Genomic DNA, 20153 nt, shown 5'->3' on the forward strand with positions numbered 1-20153 from the left:
AAGAGCCGCATGCAGCTCTCGAGCCGCAGGTTCCCTACCCCTGATCTATACCCTGCCTTTCTACCCAATGGGGACCCAGAGCTGTTTGCAATGTTCTCCTGCCTTTCATTTTTATCTTTACCACAATCCTGAGAAGTAGGCTAAGAACCTATGAATGGCCAAGGTCACCCTGCAAACTCCCATGGCAAAGTGGAGATTTGGCTCTTGGTCTCATAGATCCTAGTTTGACACTCTAAGCTCTATGCAACATTGGTTCCATGGGGGACAATTGGGAGAAGTTCCAACCAAAAGAACTAAGGTGATGCTGAACTTCAAACTGGTGAAACGTCAAATAAAACTAGCCTGTCCCATTTAAAACATTATTTCAGATAAGTATCAAATGTGGGGTAGGGTAGGGAAAGGAGGCAGCATGGTTTTCTTTGTACCCTTGCTTAGCCTGAATGCTTGAATAGACCATGTGTATTCTTTTTATTCATTTATTAAATTAAGTGCTCTTAAGCCTGCTCTCTGGAAATGCACTACGCCTCTTTAGTCTTGCTACTTGAAGTGTGGTAGCAGGGAGGGGCAGTGGGCAAGTCATATTTGGAGCATGATAGCTCAAAACTGAGAAGTTATGGACTACCCATGTACTAGATTGAAGGAATGAAAAGGAAGAGGGAGATGCAGCATCTAAATGTAACTTCTAAATGGTAATACAGGTTCAAGAATGCTAACTGTGCAATTCTGTTTTGTAGGAGATACTCTCTGATACTGATAACAGTATCCTCACAATAAGGGCAATAATAGCATCCACACAATGGCGCCAATGAGGGTTCCCCAGTTATTGTCCAGCACCCCTGGGTAGAGAAGAAAAGGCCTGAGCAGAGACCTGAAATAAGTAGCAGAGTCTTCTAGCCTCCCAATGAACACCCTGAAGGAACAGGAGGGCTTGCAAATCTGTTCCTTCACATGTCAATATTATGTCACACTTAGGGTTGCCAACTTCAAAGCGGGACCTGCTATTATAATTGATGTTCATTTTACATAGAACAGTCCCCCTTGAAGGAATGGTAGTGTTGGAGAGCAGAGTCTATAGCAGTGATGGCGAACCTTTTCGAGACCGAGTGCCCAAATTGCAACCCCAAACCCACTTATTTATCGCAAAGTGCCAACATGGCAATTTAACCTGAATACTGAGGTTTTAGTTTAGAAAAAACGGTTGGCTCTGAGGCATGCGTTACTCGGGAGTAAGCTTGGTGGTAGTCAGTGGCTTTGCTTTGAAGCCCCTGTGCAACTCTTCCAACAGGTGAATCATGACCCTAGGAGGGTTTAGTCAGAAGCAAGCCCCATTGCCAGCAACCGAGCTTACTCCCAGCTAAAGGATTGCGCTTTTGTTCTTCGCATGAAAATCAGTGGGGTTTAACAGCGCTTAACAGGGTTACCTACACAGCCTCCCCAAAACTAGGTCTTAGAGGTTTAATGCTAATAATCAAGCCCAGCAGCCCAGGCCAACCTAGATGTGTGTGTGTGTGTGGGGGGGGGGGTTCTGTTTGTGCGTGCCCACAGAGAGGGCTCTGAGTGTCACCTCTGGCACCTGTGCCATAGGTTCGCCACCACTGCCTATAGCATTATTCCTGCTGAGTTCTATCCCCCTCTGACTCTGTTACCCTCCCCAGGCAGTGCCCACAAACCTCCAAAAACCTCCCAAGCTGGAGATAGCAACCCTGGACAGATTACTTGAGCACATTATAGCATTACTTTGACATTTCATTGTTATGATTCCAAAAACATGAATCTCTCAGACTCTGAATCTGACAATTTAGTGGAGTTGTAGTGGCAAGGAGTGGGGTCATAATGTACAGTATCGACACTGGGCTTATCACACACTTTACTCTCGTTCGTTTAATTCGTTTTTGCCAAGGATCAGCCATGCCTTACTCTCCTGAGGATCATCAGAGGTTAAGAACAAGTATAGAGCTTATCTTTAAAAGGAGGCAAGGGACCTGGTCCTTGCAAGAGGGACTGGTAAGATGGCTAGTGGGTCCAGGCACAGGAATGAATCAATTGTTATAGTAAGGCCTGGGCTTTGCCTGCAGCAGAATGAGATAACAGTATTCTGTGGTGACAGAACGGGCTGCATCACTTCAGATCAGACTTTTTATGCCCTCCATGTAAAAAGCTCCCTGTAAATAAAAAACTAGAATCATTGGGAAGAAAGATTCTTACTCAGGCATTTGTTATATTTTCACTTACTGAGACTTAGTCATGTAGGACAGTGGTTCTCAAATGTTTGAAGTGGGACTCTCTTTCCAAAACTCACTTTCAAAACAACTTCATGCTATCCTTCCCTTCCCCAAGATAAAACAAAGATCATCAATTAACATTGAACACATCTGTGTCTTTTTAAATTATTTATCATTTATAATACAATCGGGATCTATAAGAAATCAGTCACAGGATAATCTCACTCTTCCCTGCTGGTCTCCCTCCCAGTGGCATAGCGCCCATGGGGCAGTGAGGAGCCACGCCCTGGGTGGAGCTGTGGCAGAGGTGTGGCCGGGGCATGGAGGGGGAGTTCCGGGGTGTGGCATGGTGGGTGGCGCTGCAGCAGAGGTGCTGGGCGCGCGTACGCCCTGAGCACAGTTTTCCCTTGCTCCACCTCTGCCCCTTCCCCATGAGATCTCTGCTTCCCCTCTCTACTTCCTTACCTCCCCCTCACAGCTTTCATGGCTTCTCTCTTGCTCTACTTCTTTCCCTTCTCTCTACTTTTGTGTTTTGGTCTGATCTGCTGTTTCCCTCTGTCCCTCTGATTCCTCCTCACAGCCATGCAGCCTTTTTCCTTTAGTTTGTTCTCACTTCCTTTCCACCTACCATTTCCTGTTTCATTTCACCTCCCTCCATGGCTGCCTTTCCTCCAGCTTTTCATTCTTCTCCTTCATGTACCCCATGTTCTCTTCCAACATATCTTCAGGCCCCCACATCCACGTCTTTCTCCTGTTCCCTATTCTTGGCCCTGTTCTCTCCTTGTTGGCACCATGGAATGCCTGGTGCAAAATGTCAGATACCAGATCTTTCTCTGTATGTGTGACTTTTGTCTGTGCATCAGTACACCCCTCTTTATATTCTGGGGGATTATTTAATTTCAAAATACTTAATTCTGTTCTTTGGTGGTTTCCCCAGGCTTGCAAAATTACCCATACCTATGTGGTCCCACTGTACAGATTTTTTTTTGATCCACATAGTGGGGTCAGGTATATGATTCAGGTATATGAATCAGATATATGATTCAGGATTATTGAGCAACTGGATATATGTCATGGCCATTTTGCACAGGTGCAGAGGTATATGGCCTATAGGGACATGGGGTAAACCATGTTCCCGGGAGTACACCTTTCAGTCACGTGGGGTAACCCATGTCACTCCGGGCGCCCCCCCACATGACAAAACGGTGTGCACCCCAACTGCACCCCACTGAGTCCCACCCCTATAGGGGAGCGGGGGCGGGGCTCAGGGGTGGGTGGCCGCAGCACCCACCTAGACCCCCTACTGCCAGCAAGCCCCACCCCCGGCCTCCGTGCAGGCCATCCTTTTCCCTCCCCAGGCTCTGGGGACGGCAGGAGCCAGCCTTCAGAGAGGCGGAGGCAGGCACCCAGAGGTGTTGTCCCCCGGCGCCATTTCCCCTTGATATGCTTCTGCACAGGTGTGCTGAGATAAACTCAAATTTGTCAGTGAGCCTCTACTCCCAACTAGGCCTCTTTTTGATACACCTGCAAGACAGTTGTGACCCCCTTTTGGATCCAGACCAGCATTTTGAGAACCACTGGTGTTGGGGACGTTTAAAAATTGTGATCCACTTCCTGGACCTGATGTGCTATCTACTCTACTACCTCAGCATTTCCTCATTCCATTGCATGTGTAAACTTGGCTTCAGTTGACCAAGATCAGGTGCCATGGATCACTGAGAAGTGTGAAGGAATTGAAGAAATTATAGAGCTAGAGATTTGAATAGTTGCCAGAACTACATCTAGGAGCTCAGAGATTTATATACAGCTAATGGATATGGTCAGCCCCAAGCAGGGTCTTAACAAAGTGTGCAGTTCCAAAAGAACATTTGTGCAATAAAATTTCAAGTCTTCTGCATTCATGATGCCATCCTCTAGTTCTGTGGCTTTCCTTTACGTATAAGCCTAAGTGCCATGGAATGTCACACACACACACACACACGAGAATTCCATAGGTCTGCAATAGCAGAGCACACTGGCCTGGACCCTGTGCAAAATTTCTGCTTGTGCTAGATTCCTGCACAAGCAAAACCTAAAAATAAATAAATAAACCATGGTAGGCAAGGTTGCCAACCTCCAGGTGGGGCCTGGAGCTCTCTCAGGATTACATTCCTTTCCCCTTGGAGAAAATGGCAGTTTCAGAGGGTGGACTCTGGCCCTTATACCCTTGCTGAGGTCCCTCTCCTTTCCAAACCCCATTCTCATGGAGACTGAATGAACATGTTCATTCTTGAGGACTCATCCAGCCAAGAAGTTCATAAAACAGCACAAACTTTCTCAAAGGTTTGTTTGTGGAAGGTTGGGTCATCACACAGAACGTACCAGTGCCAGCTGAACAATCATCTTCCACATTGAAATATGCAAGGTTAGAACTGGCTGCAGATATGGGGTGGATGGAAAAGGAGGTTTGAGTGCTGGGAAAGTGATTTCTGTACAGCTGGTGTTCTACAGCTGGATGCACTTTACTGGGGGAAAGGTCACCTTCTTTACTTGACTGCTGGGTTCAGACAAAACAGCAAACAATAATTGCAGCTATATGAACAAGCTCTGGGGATCTTCAGGTTTGTATGCTCCCACTTCTCTGTTTGGTCAGGTAATTCTAATTAGATATTTCCATGTCCTTGGTAAACCACAGTTTGCTGTTACATCTGATCTAGCTGGATTCAAAAAGATGGCTTATTCTCAGTCTGGACTCCTGGATAGCCACTGAACTATGGTTTGCCCTTCCAGTCATAATTACAAACTACAAATTACAACTCAGCCTTGCCACTGCAAGTGAATGGTGCATCTGTTAACACTTTCTTAAGCTGTTTAACAACTTTTGTACCTTATTCAGAAAAAAATCACAGCTTTTTAAAAAACCCTACAAATTTGCTTCTGTGAAATGTAAGGTGTCACTGCTATATATACACACATGAACAATCACACTTGAAAAGGACTGTTGTTAAAGGAAAATTGTGTTCATCTAGATAATCCCTTTTCAGAAATATTATAAAGTGGGCAGCATGCCTGCCATTAACACACCCAGGGACTCCAAGATATCCTTTATATCTGTAATCAGGCAATCAAGCTTGTAGTTCTCTCGGTGGGCAGGAGCATCTGTTTCTCCATAACCTCTCAAATCCAGAGCCACAACTCTGTATTCACTCTTAAACTCCCGCATTTGATGACGCCAGGAATACCTAGTAAGTAGGAAATGAATTTTAGTTCATAGTAGTGACTTACGATTGATAAAGTGCTTTTCCTTCCAAAAGAAGTCCAGTGCAGTTCAGAGTAAAAGCAGAATAACATCACAAAAACATTATTTATTTATTATTTATTTATTATTTAGATTTTTATACTGCCCTATCCCCAAGGGGCTTCGGGCGGTGTACAACATAATCAACACAATACTAGATTGGGGAGCAATTATAAATGTAGAACCTCTAAATAAATGTAGAACCTACATATGAGCAGCTAACACAAATCAAAGCATGTTCCAATATAAGACTGGACCATAAATACCTACCTGAACGAAAGCATTGGTAGATCTAATTTATCATAGCAGGAAGAACAATGAATAGGAAAACTAAATATTTTTGTCCCTATGTTGATCTTGGCAGATGAAAGACCAGAAGATAATAGATTCTGTTCATAATAAGGAAGCCATCAACTACTCACATCCTTCAGTGGAATGATGGTATTTTGAATGGTGAAAGATCATCCATTGTTAGACTGAAATGACTTTCCCAGCTAGTGGGAGGATATATACAGTCTGCTTTGAGACAATCTAGCAATTTTGAGTTTGTGGAATGTGGACACTTGCAATGCAACTGCATGGTAGCTGAAGCATTTGGAGGCACAGTTAATGAATTAGTTACCTGCTTGAGGATACTGATTAGCTTCTGATGTGTCTATTATTTGTATATTTATAAATAAAACAAATATGACAGACACTATAAGAGTGAATCTGGGGAGGGGAGCTGAAGTCACATTGGAAGCGGCAATGTGACACCGGCATGGACACCGGTGCAGGGCCACTTACCTCTAAGTTGGGCTGCTAAGTTGGGCTGCTATGCATCCCAAACCCAGAAACTGGCCCCTGTGACAGTGGGCCTCTGGCACAACTGCCCGTGCTGGTGTTGGGAGCGGGGGCGTTCCCAGAGGCAGAGTCAACATTAGTTGGTTTCCAATGGTCTTTCTGCTTGTGAATGCCTCCTACGCAGGCAGCCGACTTACACCACCAAAAAATGTGAAATAAATCAGTCTTGCCTTTGGAGGTGGCATGGGTGCTCTGCCATGGCGCCATCCTCAACCACCACTCTACTGCAGTATAGTTTCTGCTCAGAATATACAATCAATATTTTGAAGTTATTGATCAGTGTATTGATTTTGCACTGTTCATTGCAGGGAGCAAGTCCAAATGGGTCAACAGGATCAGCATGGACGACATAATAGTTGTGGTGCTGATCCCATCTCTTCCATAAGGCATCTTCTCCGGTCCCTACACACTTTCTGTCTAGTGCTTTCTCAAATATGAGCATCTGTTCTTAGTATACCATCTTGAAGTGTCTTAGTTGACATGTTGCTGTGTATGTTCTTGAACTCTTAGAAGATCCACAAGCAATGTGACACCGTTTAATTTCTTGATGATAGAACAGAATAATGTACATGGTTCTCCCTTATCCATTTTATTCTCACAATAGCCCTGTAGGTTATGCTGAGAGAGTGATTGGCCCAAGGTCACAAAGCAAGCTTCATGATAGAGAGGGCATTTGAACTGGGATCTCTCAGATCCTAGTCATACTATACTAGCTTACTTATTCTGTAAAGGTATGAATGGGGTCTGTGTCTCCACTTTACATTGTAACTGAACACATCCTTTAATGTAAATTCAGAAGGTTCCTGCAAACACTGGATCCTTAAGGAGAAGCTAAATAATGCCTGAGGGAAAAACAGACAAAATTATGTCACCTTAAAAAAAACTTATAGGATTCCACTTTCTGATATCTGCAAATGAAGGAAATAGTTGAAAATGTCAGATATTGCCTTTGCTTCCTCAGGGATAAATAATGGCACCTATTTTGGGAATCCCCAAGGAAGTTATTTCTGGAAGGCAACTTCTATCAATATCACACATTATTATAACAGAATCAACATAGTGCTCCCAGTAGGGATGTCAAGTTCGGGTTGGGTAATTCATGAAGATTTGAGAGGAGGACTTGAGATCCAGTCTACCTGAACTGTGAGATGATTTAAAATACAGACAGCAGCAGCTCCACCGCAATGCCGTTGAATTATCAAGGCAACAGATGTTCAGAGGTAGTTTGTCACTGCCTGCCTCTGCATCATGATCCTGGATTTCCTTGGTAATCTCCCATAGAAATACTAACCAGGGCCAACCCTGCTTAGCTTCTTAGATCTTATGAGATCAGGCTAGCTTAGACCATCCATTAGGGCTGAACACATGTACAGCATGCATACACTTGTGCATGCCTTATTGTAAAAAAGAGCCAACAAATGTTCACTTTACAAATGAAACTGGGGACCTGTACTGTGCAACTTCAATCACACATTCAGCATTGAATTTAACAAGAGAATTACTCAACACATGTACAAAGAAAAGTGAAGTGTACTCTGTACAGAGATTGTATTGTAACCTCACATGGACTTCACATCATATAAAGCTGGTATACACATAATACCATACACACAATACCAGCATTCAATTTCTGAGCCTTGGATTCGCTTTTCTTTCAACATCTCCCTCTTTCTCTTTTCTCTAGAGCAGAGCAGGGCTTTTGTTGGTTTCTTAATAGAGTCCTAATCAGAGCTATGCCCTTTTAAATCAATGGGTTAAGAAAGGGGGAAATGTATGTATGATGACCCACATATTTTATTAGTTACTTCATGTTTAATACAAAGCAATAGTCAGTAGTTACACCCAAACCAACAAACTATGATTTGCCCTTCCAATCAGGACTGCATGCCACTGTACAATAAAACTTTACTTTACCAGTTCAGATTTCATACTAAACCATAGTTTGGGTTAAACAGGAACATTTAATCAAGTCAGAATACATTAGGGGTAGGAAAGCCAGGCTTCTTTTGCTATAGTGTGTTGCCCTACCCTTTCTGCTAACGTAACAAGTGGAACCTCCTGCCCTCAAGTCCTTGCCTCCTGCTGCTACCTTGTGCAGCACAAGGAGAAAAATGGTGGGGAAATTGATGTTGCAGTGACACAAATCCAGAAGTGATGCCAGCATGTTCTGGAATTCCAACCAAAGTCTAGAATTCCATCACAGATTTTAGCTGAGATCCTAGAGTGTCACGCTGACACCACTGCTGAGTTTGTACCATAAGTGATGTCACACTATTGCCACAACATAAATTTGCATGTCTCTCCCCTCCAAAAAAACTCCCTCCCGCTGGTTGCCAATCTCAAGTAGGAGAGAAGGGAGCACTGAGACTCAGTCATATTACACTAAACCAAGATTGTAGTTAGTCACTTGTCTGAGGCAACATGAGTGGGTAATAGGATCAAATTTAACTGCATAAGTAAACCTTTCCAAAAATAAAAGGGTTCAATAAGCCTGACGTACTGCATCACACAAATGATTAATTGCATGAATCAGATGCCGTGTAAATCGGGTCACTGAGAGCAATCACAGCATTAAGATAATCGATTGGCTGAACTTTATTATTGATTTTATTTCTCTCTTTTATAAAACAGTCACTGGCAATGGTATATATAAACTGTTGTTGTCTTTGTCTTCTTTGTCTTCATTCTCCTTCTATCTTCTCTGAATTAAAAGTTTATCTTAAACAATTATTTAGTCTTCCCTAACCTTGAGACACTGGAAGCTGAACAACTTTGCACACATGGCTTGATTTTGCATAATACATTTGTATTCTAAAAGCACCATGAAAGTTTTTGAGGGACTTTGAAACGCTCTTATCTTTACGGATCTTACAATTTATATAACTATCTGATAAACAAAATCTACGTAGCTGTGATTTTCTTACAATAAATTATATATTTGACCAAAAACTATTGTATTATTTTTTAAAAAAACCTATACACATTGCTATTTATTGTAAAGATGACCTATACAATAGCTAGTTTGTGCTGCGTTCCATCTAAGTTAAACAAGCTGCAGGTCATTACATAAAGGAGGGAACAGACAGACAGTAGGCCAGAATGGGCTTCTGAGGAAATTTTATCTGGACCTTGGTAGCCTTACCAAATTTTGGTTGCTGTGGGTTTTCCGGGCTGTGTGGCCGTGGTCTGGTAGATCTTGTTCCTAACGTTTCGCCTGCACCTGTGGCTGGCATCTTTAGAGGTGTATCACAGAGGGAAGTCTGTTACACACTGTGTCCATTGTGCTGCTTCAATATGACCTCAAGTTCCCCTTATTCATAAGAACATAAGAAAGAGCCTTGCTGGATCAGACCAGAGTCCATCTAGTCCAGCATTCTGCTACTTTCAGTGGCCCACCAGATGCCTTTGGGAACTCACATACAGGATGTGAAAGCAATGGCCTTCTGCTGCTGTGGCTCCCAAGCACCTGGTCTGCTAAGGCATTTGCTATCTCAGATCAAGGAGGATCAAGATTGGTAGCCAGAGACTGACTTCTCCATAAATGTGTCCAAGCCCCTTTTAAAGCTATCCAGGTTAATGGCCATCACCACCTCCTGTGGCAGCATATTCCAAACACCAATCACATGTGAAGAAATGTTTCCTTTTATTACTCCTAATTCTTCCCCCCAGCATTTTCAATGAATGCCCCCTGGTTTTAGTATTGTGAGAAAGAGAGAAAAAAATTCTCTCTGTCAACATTTTCTACCCCATGCATGGTTTTATAGACTTCAATCATATCCCCCCTCAGACGTCTCCTCTCCAAACTAACGAGTCCCAAACGCTTCAGCCTCTCCTCATAAGGAAGGTGCTCCAATCCGTCAATCATCCTCGTTGCCCTTCTCTGCATTTTTTCTATCTCTTCGATATCCTTTTTGGGATGTGGCGACCAGAACTGAACACAGTACTCCAAGTGTGGTTGCACCACAGCTTTATAAAAGGGCATGACAATCTTTGCAGTTTTATTCTCAATTCCTTTCCTAATTATCCTCAGCATAGAGTTTGCCTTTTTCACAGCCACCATGCATTGAGTTGACATTTCCATGGAACTATCAACTAAGACACCCAAATCCCTTTCCTGGTCTGTGACTGATAGCACTGACCCCTGTAGCGTGTATGTGAAGTTTGGATTTTTTGCCCCATGTGCATCACTTTACATTTTGCTACACTGAACTGCATTTGCCATTTCTTAGCCCACTCACCTAATTTATAAAGGTCTGCTTGGAGCTCTTCGCAGTCCTTTGCGGTTCTCACCATCCTACATAATTTGGGATCATCAGGTCTTGCTTTTCTACATGTTCCTCAGCAGGTCTTGCTTTTCTACATGTTTTATAATTTTATCTTTAATAATAGATTCTACTAATTTACCAGGAACAGATGTCAGTGGCTGCCAGAACTTCTTCCTTGTCTACCACTATCTTTGCTAGTTTGTTGGATTCGCATCCTAAGAAACTTGGTTCAGGTGCAGGGATTTTCCTCACCTCCTCTTGGGTAAGATGCAAAGAATTGGGTGAGATGCAAAGACAGATGCAAATAATTTATTCAGCTTCTCTGCAATCTACCTGTCATCCTTTAGCATACCTTTTGCTCCTTCGTCATCTAACGGGCCTACCGTTTCCCTAGCTGGCTTCCTACTTTTGATGTACTTGAAGAACTGTTTGTTGCTGGTCTTGATGTTCGCAGCCATGTGTTCCTCATAATCCTTTTTTGCTTCCCTTACAGCTAACTTGCTTCTCTTTTGCCACCATTTGTGTTTCTTCTCATATTCTCCATCAGCCCATCTTTGAATGTGCCTGCCCAGCCATGGCAAGGGACCCACCCACCCACCCGACTCATTCACCATGATGAGGGACACACTTGGCCTGGTCTCCCCTTACCCTGCAAGGGAAAGGCCCAGTCCACTCCCACCCCTCTTGATCAGGACTGGCAGGATACACCTGCCCTCGCACCACTGGCAGGGAATGGCCAGGGCACTCTGGGACCAGGGCCTTTTTCTAGGGCAGTGGTGGCGAACCTTTGGCACTCCAGATGTTATGGACTACAATTCTCATCAGCCCCTTCCAGCATGGCCAATTGGCCATGCTGGAAGGGGCTGATGGGAATTGTAGTCCATAACATCTGGAGTGCCAAAGGTTCGCCACTATTAGGGCCTTAGGGAACCAGCAGAGTTTCTCCAGATAGGGATTAGCAATTCCCATCAGCCCCTACCAGCATGGCCAATTGGCCATGCTGACAGAGGCTGATGGGAATTGTAGTTCCTGAACATCTGGAGAGCCGCAGGTTCCCTACCCCTGTTCTAGGGTAATTTTTCCCATCAATCTACTCCAGTGATACAAACAAATGTGAAGATAATGTGGGTTCCGGCTACTATGACAAAAAACTACTTGCTAAACGTAAACTAGCATCTCACCAGCTTCTCATAATTTCCTGATTGCTTTAAAAAAAACTATCTGCCACTACTGAATAGCATAAATTACAGTTTAGTAAGGACGAGAACTTCATACACATTTTTAATGGTATACAATAGATCATATTCTGTTACAAAATGATGAAGACCTGGTTTTGTTCTTCCACTAAGAATCACTGAGAGATACTGGCAGCAGGGCCTTTTCCTCACTTACAAAGTTTGCAGCTGGCCACTTCCTCAGCAGCGGGCCAGAGCAATTTCCTCGGCCACTTCAAGGGTAGTTTCTCACTGGGAAGGTGCTCGCTTTCCAGTCACGCTGCCAGGGAAATAACGCACGCTGAGGGGACGTGAGAGCGCAGAGTCGGGGCAGCTGTGTTGTCGCTGCCCGGACTCGTGGGGAGCGCCGCTGGACCACGCGCTATTTGGGGAGAGTAGCACGCAGCAAACGGTAAGTGGGGAAAGGGCCACAGTAAAATCATTACTGAAAATATAATGCACCACAATTGAATTTCTAAACGCTTTGGTGACCTGGCACCAGGGATTTGTTGGGCTTAAACAAATAGCCAGAATGACAGCTAGTTCATTGTCTTTGTATTATAGGCAACTTCCAAACATGCTTTTGCAATTTTTGAAAACTTAAGTATGAAGAATGAATTCAAAATACTTTGGGATTTATTTGTTATTTGGACAATAAATATTTATCTTTCCAACCACCACCTTTTCATTATAATTTCAGCTTTTTAGTTTATTGACCTTTTACTTTTTTTCCAACATGGAAAAATCCACTGAAGACCTCAAACTGGACTGATATCACTTAGCAGCAAAACTATGATGAGATCTGAAATCTTTAAACTATGATTACATGTAATTGTACCACAATTTATGTTCCCAGCAGTGTGTGCAGTATGCCCTACCGCAATAATTATCATGGGATGATCCTTATTATAGATCATTCTTTTTCATTACAGACCTATTATATAAAGTGGCATAATAATAATACATAAATAACAAAAACACAGTGGATTTATTGGCAGTCAGGTGCCAATGAGGATATTAGCTTATAAAAGGAAAGGAAAGCAGGGTTTTACCAGAACTCTGGAAAGCCATGGAGTAGCAGCATGAGTGGTTTCCCTCTCTCACCAGCAGCCACATAGTGAAATCTTAATCCAGAATCCTAGAAGAGAAGACAAATTGTATTTCTATATTCTGCTAATTTTTAAGTTGGTTTTGTCCACAATACTCAGTACTATTCCTCAGCATCTTGATTTGGGAATTTGGTCAGCCCATAATGTTCAGGTAGCAATTCTAAAAGGTCTACTGGGAAGTATGTTCCATATTATTCAATGAGGTTACTCCCAGGAAAGTATCTTTAAGACTGCAGCCAAAATCAATTAAAATCGTTGGGAAGATTTAAAAGATGCCTCTGATTTACTGAGCATTGGAGATAGTCTGCATTAATATGCGTATCAATCCACCAGTTGTTTGGAAAAAAATTTCCCCTTTTTGTTAATGCATGTATGTGCCTCAGCAGGAGTCGTTGGATGAGTCATTCTCTCCAGTTTGAGGTGCAAAGAGGAATGCCTCTTTTAGCAAGGTGCAACTCTAGTCCGTTCCACATAGCACAAAAAAGACGTTTATGGGATGTCTCAAAAAGAGGCAACTACCTCTTTTTACTCTGTACACCCAAAATAAGACATCCAGGGGATGTCTCAAAGAGAGGCGGCATCTGGTGTGTTTTCCGGACAGCAAAGGTGTCAGAGGAAAACAGAGTATTTTCCCCGCCCAACCATTTTGCCCTCTGGCCAGTTTCACCCTCAGTTTGCACCCAACATTTTGTGTGCAGCTAAAGGGATTCTCCCTGCTGCCATTTGCTGAAGGTTGCCGCAGGACATTTGCTCTGTGGAGTCTGATCCTGGGTGCTTTTTCAGCCCCAAAAGTACATAGTTGTACTCAGCTGGTCCTGCTGATTCCAGCAATATATAATTTTCCTATTTAAATTTTTTTTGGATGAGATATCTCTGTAGCTATGCAGACATGAATCTGAGAATCTTAGCCGCACAGAAGACCCATCTACCACTCATTAAGAAGCACTGGGTAGACCTAACTATGGTCCCTCATTTCTAGTTCAATGAGTTGTAGCCAAGTGCAAAAGAACTCCTGCAAAAGGAAACTAAGTAGACCTGGAATTGTTAGATGTTTATATCCTGCTTCTCTCCCCAGCAGGGACCCTTACAACATTGTTCTCACCTCCTCTACTTTATCCCTACGACAACCACACTATGAGATGGTGTATGAACTGGCTGCTCCCAACCATAATCCTCCCTGCCTTCACTTACACTCTGCCTTCATGGGGCTTGGACAGAAGGAGGGCAGTTCACTTTGTTGAGAGGGAATGGCTCACTGCTTCTCTCTTGGGTCCATTCCTGGAACACTACCACACAAACATACACTGACTCCAAATGCCACATCCTTAAAGTAGTCCAAAATTTATTCAAGGAGATATATCAGATCTCCTCATCCAGCAAAAGGATAACAATTAAAATAATTAAAAGGAACATGCCAAAAGAAAATTATAACAAAATTATAACAAAATTAAACCATGTCTTAAACAAGGCACCAGCCAAGGGAGGAAAGCACAGGCTCAGATAAACTTACCCTCCCTTGTGCCTATCTCCCTTTCCCAGCTGTTCTTATGATTTTTTCTAATGCTCAGCAACCACCAGGTCAATCAAAGTTAGCAGCTGATTACCATTCTCAGCTGTCATCATTAAACAAGAAAGTTACTGAGTTATAACCCTTTGGTTTGCTGGAATCCCTTCAAGGGGTAAAGATAATTCCTTCATACAGATGGATTAGGCCAGTGGTGGCGAACCTTTGGCACTCCAGATGTTATGGACTACAATTCCCATCAGCCCCTACAATTGGCCATGCTGACAGGGGCTGGTGGGAATTGTAGTCCATAACATCTGGAGTGCCAAAGGTTCACCACCACGGGATTAGGCTGACAGACAGCGGCTGGCTTGATCACCCAGCAAAAATTTCAGTGGCACAATGGGGAACCTGGTTATCTCAGATCCTATTCTGACACTCTAACCACTTCACCATGCTGCAAATGAGATTTGGTACCAAATCTTATCCTCCATCACTCCGCTGACAGCAGCAGATTGCATGAAGCTGGTATGCATATACCTCAGGTTACATTTGCTACCTTAGCTACAACAAGTCATAGTGCTACTTCAACTGGCAAATTATGTCTCGGACTATTTCAGTTCAACAAACAAGCTCTCTGCTGAGACTGATAATAAGAACACCAGCCAGGCACTGTGGATCCTTGTCTATTAGTAGCTATTTTGAGAGCCTCCATTCATTTCATGCTTGACAGCAGACACCTATGAAAAGCTACCACGTTGCTGCCCTGCAAGAGTATGTCACAGGAGTCTGCTCTGGAGAATTGAGAAAAGTTTACTTGGCTGCTAATTTATTATTTCACAGTTTCAGAATTTAAGTAGAGTTTGAAGCTCACTTAAATCTCATGGCTTCTTCCAAAGAACTACTGGTTACTGAGGGCAATAACATTTTTCTGAGCAACAGCTCTTCCATTTCTAGAATTCTTTCCAAGAAACCCACAATTGTCAAATAAATTCAAATTTTGGGTGTGGGCATAATCATAAATGGGATAATTTCTCTTTGTATATAACTCAGTTCCTTTAGTACGCATGATTGAGAAAATGTATAAAGACAGAAATTGCTTGAAAGTTTCCTAAGCAAGTTTCAATTCTACAAAGGATCATAAGAAACCTGAAATATTACAATAAATCTTAATTTATGCTAACTAAAAATATGTCATCTTTCCACATAAACTGGGACCATTAAGATTGTGCCCAGCAATATCTTATCAGTGTGAAAGCTCAAGTAAACAGATAGGGCATGTTCAGGTCAGAATTCTTTCATTCACTGAATCTATAATAAAAGTTAAAGCGCTCACCGGTAGCATTTTGAATAGATAAACAAAAGTAATGGAAAAAAATGGTGAGAGAACCCAGTGGACAATGGTTAAACAGAATTCCAGGAATACAGGTAGCCCAAAACTGTACCAAATCATGACATCAGCAAGAAAAAAATTACTCAAGTTGGCCAACAAAGGGAGAAAGGAGCCGGAAAACCAAGAATGGCTGAACTGATCTAACAAAATGATTTTCCTAACACTGCCTTAGTTTATGGGGCAATAGCTTATGTTTATTTTTATTTAGGTATTTATATTTTTAGCTCACTTTATACCTGAGTAGCAGATTACATCATAAAATATCAATAAATCCAAAAACAATTACAATATATTATATTATTATTATTATTATTATTATTATTATTAATTCAATTTAGTATACTGCCCCATCCCTGGAGGATATAACATCCCCAGAGGATATAACAATAAAACTTCTTTAAAATCCATAAAACCTACTAAAACCTATCAAAATTAATAAAACCTATTAACATTCATTTAAAAACCATTTAAAAATTTATAAAATCTGTTTAAAAATTCATATCTCCAGAAGAGGAAAACCATCAGGCATAGGCCAGTGAAATAGGTGCATCTTTTAATATTAGAACTGTACAGCAGAGGAAAGAAGCCCCTGATCCTGTATGTACTCACTCTTGAACTACAGGTGATCAGCCTTTGTACCTGGGGAAATCTGCGGACTACTTCCTGTTGGTTTTGTGGCACTTGGCTTTTTAACAGGGTTAGGTAAGTGATTTCATGAAGAACGCAGAATCTTGAGATCAGGAGAGGAGTAAAATAAGGGATGGGTCCCTAAGAGTAGAGTAAGCAAGGGATCACTGGTGAGTTCCCAACCTGGAGTATGTAACCCTCTGAAATCTTATCCCAACTGATCTAGAAAATACACATGAACCTATGCGATCTGAGTGGTTCAGTTTTGTGGAAAAATACTCAAGATGCTCAGTTTTTATAAAATATATATATTTCCCCTTCTGGAGAGAGCTTAGGAAAACCACTTTTGCCAATCTTCTATTCAAGCTAGTTATGCACAGTACTGATTGGCTGGAACATCTGATGTCTACAATGACAAACACATCTCATTCTCAGAATAATTTTGCAGCACCCTTTATGTGCCTTTAAAATATAAAACTGAAGAAACAAACCTACATTTAAGAGGAATGCATATTCAAGTGGTGGTTTAGAAATATTTTTAAAGGTGGGCTGCTGCCTGTCTGAAGCATGGTGGGAAGAAAAAAGACAAATGACCAAATCAGAGTCCAGACAGCTGATAAGTATATCTGTCAGCACCTTATGGATAAGGGGGGTGGGAAATGGGGGCTGCAAATATTAGTTTAAAATATGTGTGCATGAACACTAACATTTTGGCCTCCTAGGTGATAAGAGTGCCCCGGCTTCAGTATCCAGTAGGTCTTGCAGACAGCTGTTCTCCCACATCTGACAGTATTCTAAGAGTACTTTATTCATTTCAGTGGAGGAAACACATCACATTCAGCTGCCTTTGTGTGGGACTCTAGATTGGAACAGATTATTTGGATTTGAGAAGTAAGCCACACAGTCCAATGGTATGAAATACAATCTCTCTATAAACAACTGGGTTTTATCTGACTAAATTGTAGATGCATGTGAAAATAACTTCTAGCTGAAGAATGCAGATCAGATCTTTATGTTTTCATAGACTCAGCATAAATTTAAATATGTCCATTCTTTGCTTCCAATGAATTGCCTCCTTAGTAGTTCATCGTATACATCGTTTTATTTCTGTTGTACTCAAAGACAGTTAATATTGAATTCACTTTGGATGTATAATTTAATTAAGCATTTTAGCTGTGGGTTAGATATAATCATTTTATTCTGTTTTGTTATATCATGCTAATTCATTTTCTCTCTGAGAAATTCATTGACAACATTGCACAACGTGATTAAGTAGATCTGGAAGTGCTAATTCTGAGTTTTCACACAGTTTGCAATTTTCCTTCCAGTGTTTAAGGGGGACTAAGTGTGTGAGATGCTTACCAGCTGGTCACTACAGGATTCCAGTAAACCCATCTTTTTTGCCTACATTTGGACCTGTCCTTTCAACACTGTAGTTTATTCACTCAGCAGTTAACCAAACACATAGAAGTGCATGGCTCTAGAAACAGTCAGAACAGAAGTAGTTTCACCAACATTGGGGTAAGGGAACAGTCTGACTTAGGCACAGGAATATCTTCAGTTCTGGATAGGATTGTGCTCTCCCTAAAGAGGCAGATTTGAAGCTTTGGGGTCAGGTTTGACCTAGGCCTGTTGGATAAACTGATGGTAGAACTGGCCAGAGATGCCTTTCCCCAGCTTCAGCTGTTGAGCTAGCTGTGCCCCTTCCTCAGCAGGGAAGATTTTTCCTTTGTGGTATATAACCTGGTAACATCTAGATTACTGCACTGCACTCATGGGAGTCTGCCCTTGAAGATTGTCCAAAAGCTGGTACAGAATGTTGCAGCCAGAATATTGGCCAAATTGGGCCCAATTACACATCCTTCGTCAGCAGTAAATTGTTCCGCCCTTCGTCAGCAATAAATTTGCTTCCTTTGCATGCAGGCGAAGTAGCGTGTATTGTGCACTGATGCTGTTCCCGCCTTTTCATCTTTTTTCTGGCTTGGTGCAGCACTAATGCATTTCCTTGCAAATCTCGTCTCCTGACCCAGGTTTGTGTTGTCACCATGCCGTGTTGCCTGTGGGTGTTTCAATATCTACAGAATTTGCATGCGGAACTAGCATGAGGAAGTAGTATTGCGCCTGCGAAGATCAGTGTCCTGCAGCACATGCCCCTCTTCTTTCCCCTCATATGACTTCTAGCACGCTTTACCCAAAGTCTGATGGGAGTTGGCAAAACAAAGCTTATTAAACAAATTTCAAAGGATCATAACATTAATATGTCAAATAAATAAAAAAGAAAACTAATAATTCAATCAATCAATATTTTATTTCGGTCAAAGACCAGAAAATACCAGATACAAAATATAAAATCCAGATAGCACACTTCCAGACCAAAAACTAATAATTTAAAAATAAAATAAAACCTACTGGAAGCCCCTCGACCAGAGAACAGAGCAAAAATGGAGGTTGGAGGGGGCGAGGAGAGAGCCAGAAAAGTGGGAGGAGGGCAGGATGACGAAACTGTAGGAGGACAATGCTATGGGTGGGGAAAAGAAGGATAGGGGAGGGAGGACAAAACCTGAAAGAGGCATTGTGCATGCATTTACGTTGACTTCCCTGTGAAGTAAAAAAAGGTTGGTTTTTCCCTGCACCTGGAAAACGTGGAGCAGTTGCGTAAGGAAAAATCTAACCCAAATTATATACTGAAGCTGTTGCGTAATTAAAAAACTGATCCAAAGCAAAGGCCCACTTGAAGCAGGGGACACATCTCTGCATAACGGGCCAGGGTTGTAGGGGCCTTATCAGACTTGTTCTGTTTATACTGGCTCCCAGTTTGCTTAATGACACAATTCAAGGTGCTAGTGCTGGCCTTTACAATTCTCTATGCCTTGAAGTCCACATAAAAGAAGGGTTGCTCTCTCTCATATGAACCTACCTGACTACTCTAGTCATTTTCGGAGGTGCTGCTCCAGGAGATCCATGGAACTCCTTACGCAGTTATTTTTCATCTGTCTTCACCTACTGTTGTCTTCTGCCAGTAAGTTAAGACTTGTGGAGGAACGGGTTTGCTTTGCCTGGCAGGTCCTATTCTGCTCCCAAGCCTCTCCCAGGGGTTGCCAACTTTTCCTGGGGAGGGCTAGCTTTCTGTCTGGGTAAGCCACTGCCACCACCTGACCTTTTGAGGAACTGCCCGCTGGGGAAGGTCAGGGTTCCCCAACTTCCTTTCCAACCATGAGGCCTAGCCTCAGTTTCCCTTGGTTCCCCTCTCCTGAGTTCCACAGGGCAGATTGGAGGTCCTGGAGGAAAAGCTGCTTGCCAGCTGCCAGCCTTCCTCCCCCCTTCTATTTAGATAGCGCATCCAAGATGGTGGGGCATTTGTGGTACAGAAAACTGTTCTCCACATCTAAAGTTTAAAAGTATTTATTAAAAATAAAATGGTCACAAGTATATTTTAGCACTGCACAAGACTGAGCAAGGGTTTCCAAAACAAAGGAGATATAAACGCAAATTGTCTGTCCCTCTCCCTAAACATACCCTAGCAGTTGTTGGAAAATGGGTAGGCCCTTAAAGCTTAGAAGGTTGCAATTCTCAAAGAGTTATCATTACCTGGCAGGCTGAGTGAGCTACCTGCATGAGCACATTGTTCAAAAATGGCTGCTCCCTTCACAGCCCTGGCAAGAGGTCTGCTCCCTTCAGTGACCGAGCAGAAAGATAAAG

The 20153-nt window shown here is 42.5% G+C and overlaps 1 protein-coding gene across 2 annotated transcripts in view; it reads right to left on the reverse strand.

The window, feature by feature from the left end:
* EPHX4 (epoxide hydrolase 4) overlaps positions 1-20153 on the reverse strand; it is a 33350-nt gene that overhangs the window by 9737 nt on the left and 3460 nt on the right. For both annotated transcript variants that reach the window (XM_048497367.1, XM_048497366.1), the window contains exons 2-3: positions 12874-12959; positions 5286-5443 (exon numbers count right to left, since the gene is read on the reverse strand). In XM_048497367.1, the coding sequence (XP_048353324.1) occupies positions 5286-5443; positions 12874-12959 (244 nt within the window). The remainder of the gene's footprint in view (positions 1-5285; positions 5444-12873; positions 12960-20153) is intronic.

Source organism: Sphaerodactylus townsendi, linkage group LG05, assembly GCF_021028975.2.
Source record: "Sphaerodactylus townsendi isolate TG3544 linkage group LG05, MPM_Stown_v2.3, whole genome shotgun sequence".
NCBI classification, from domain to species: Eukaryota; Metazoa; Chordata; class Lepidosauria; order Squamata; family Sphaerodactylidae; genus Sphaerodactylus; species Sphaerodactylus townsendi.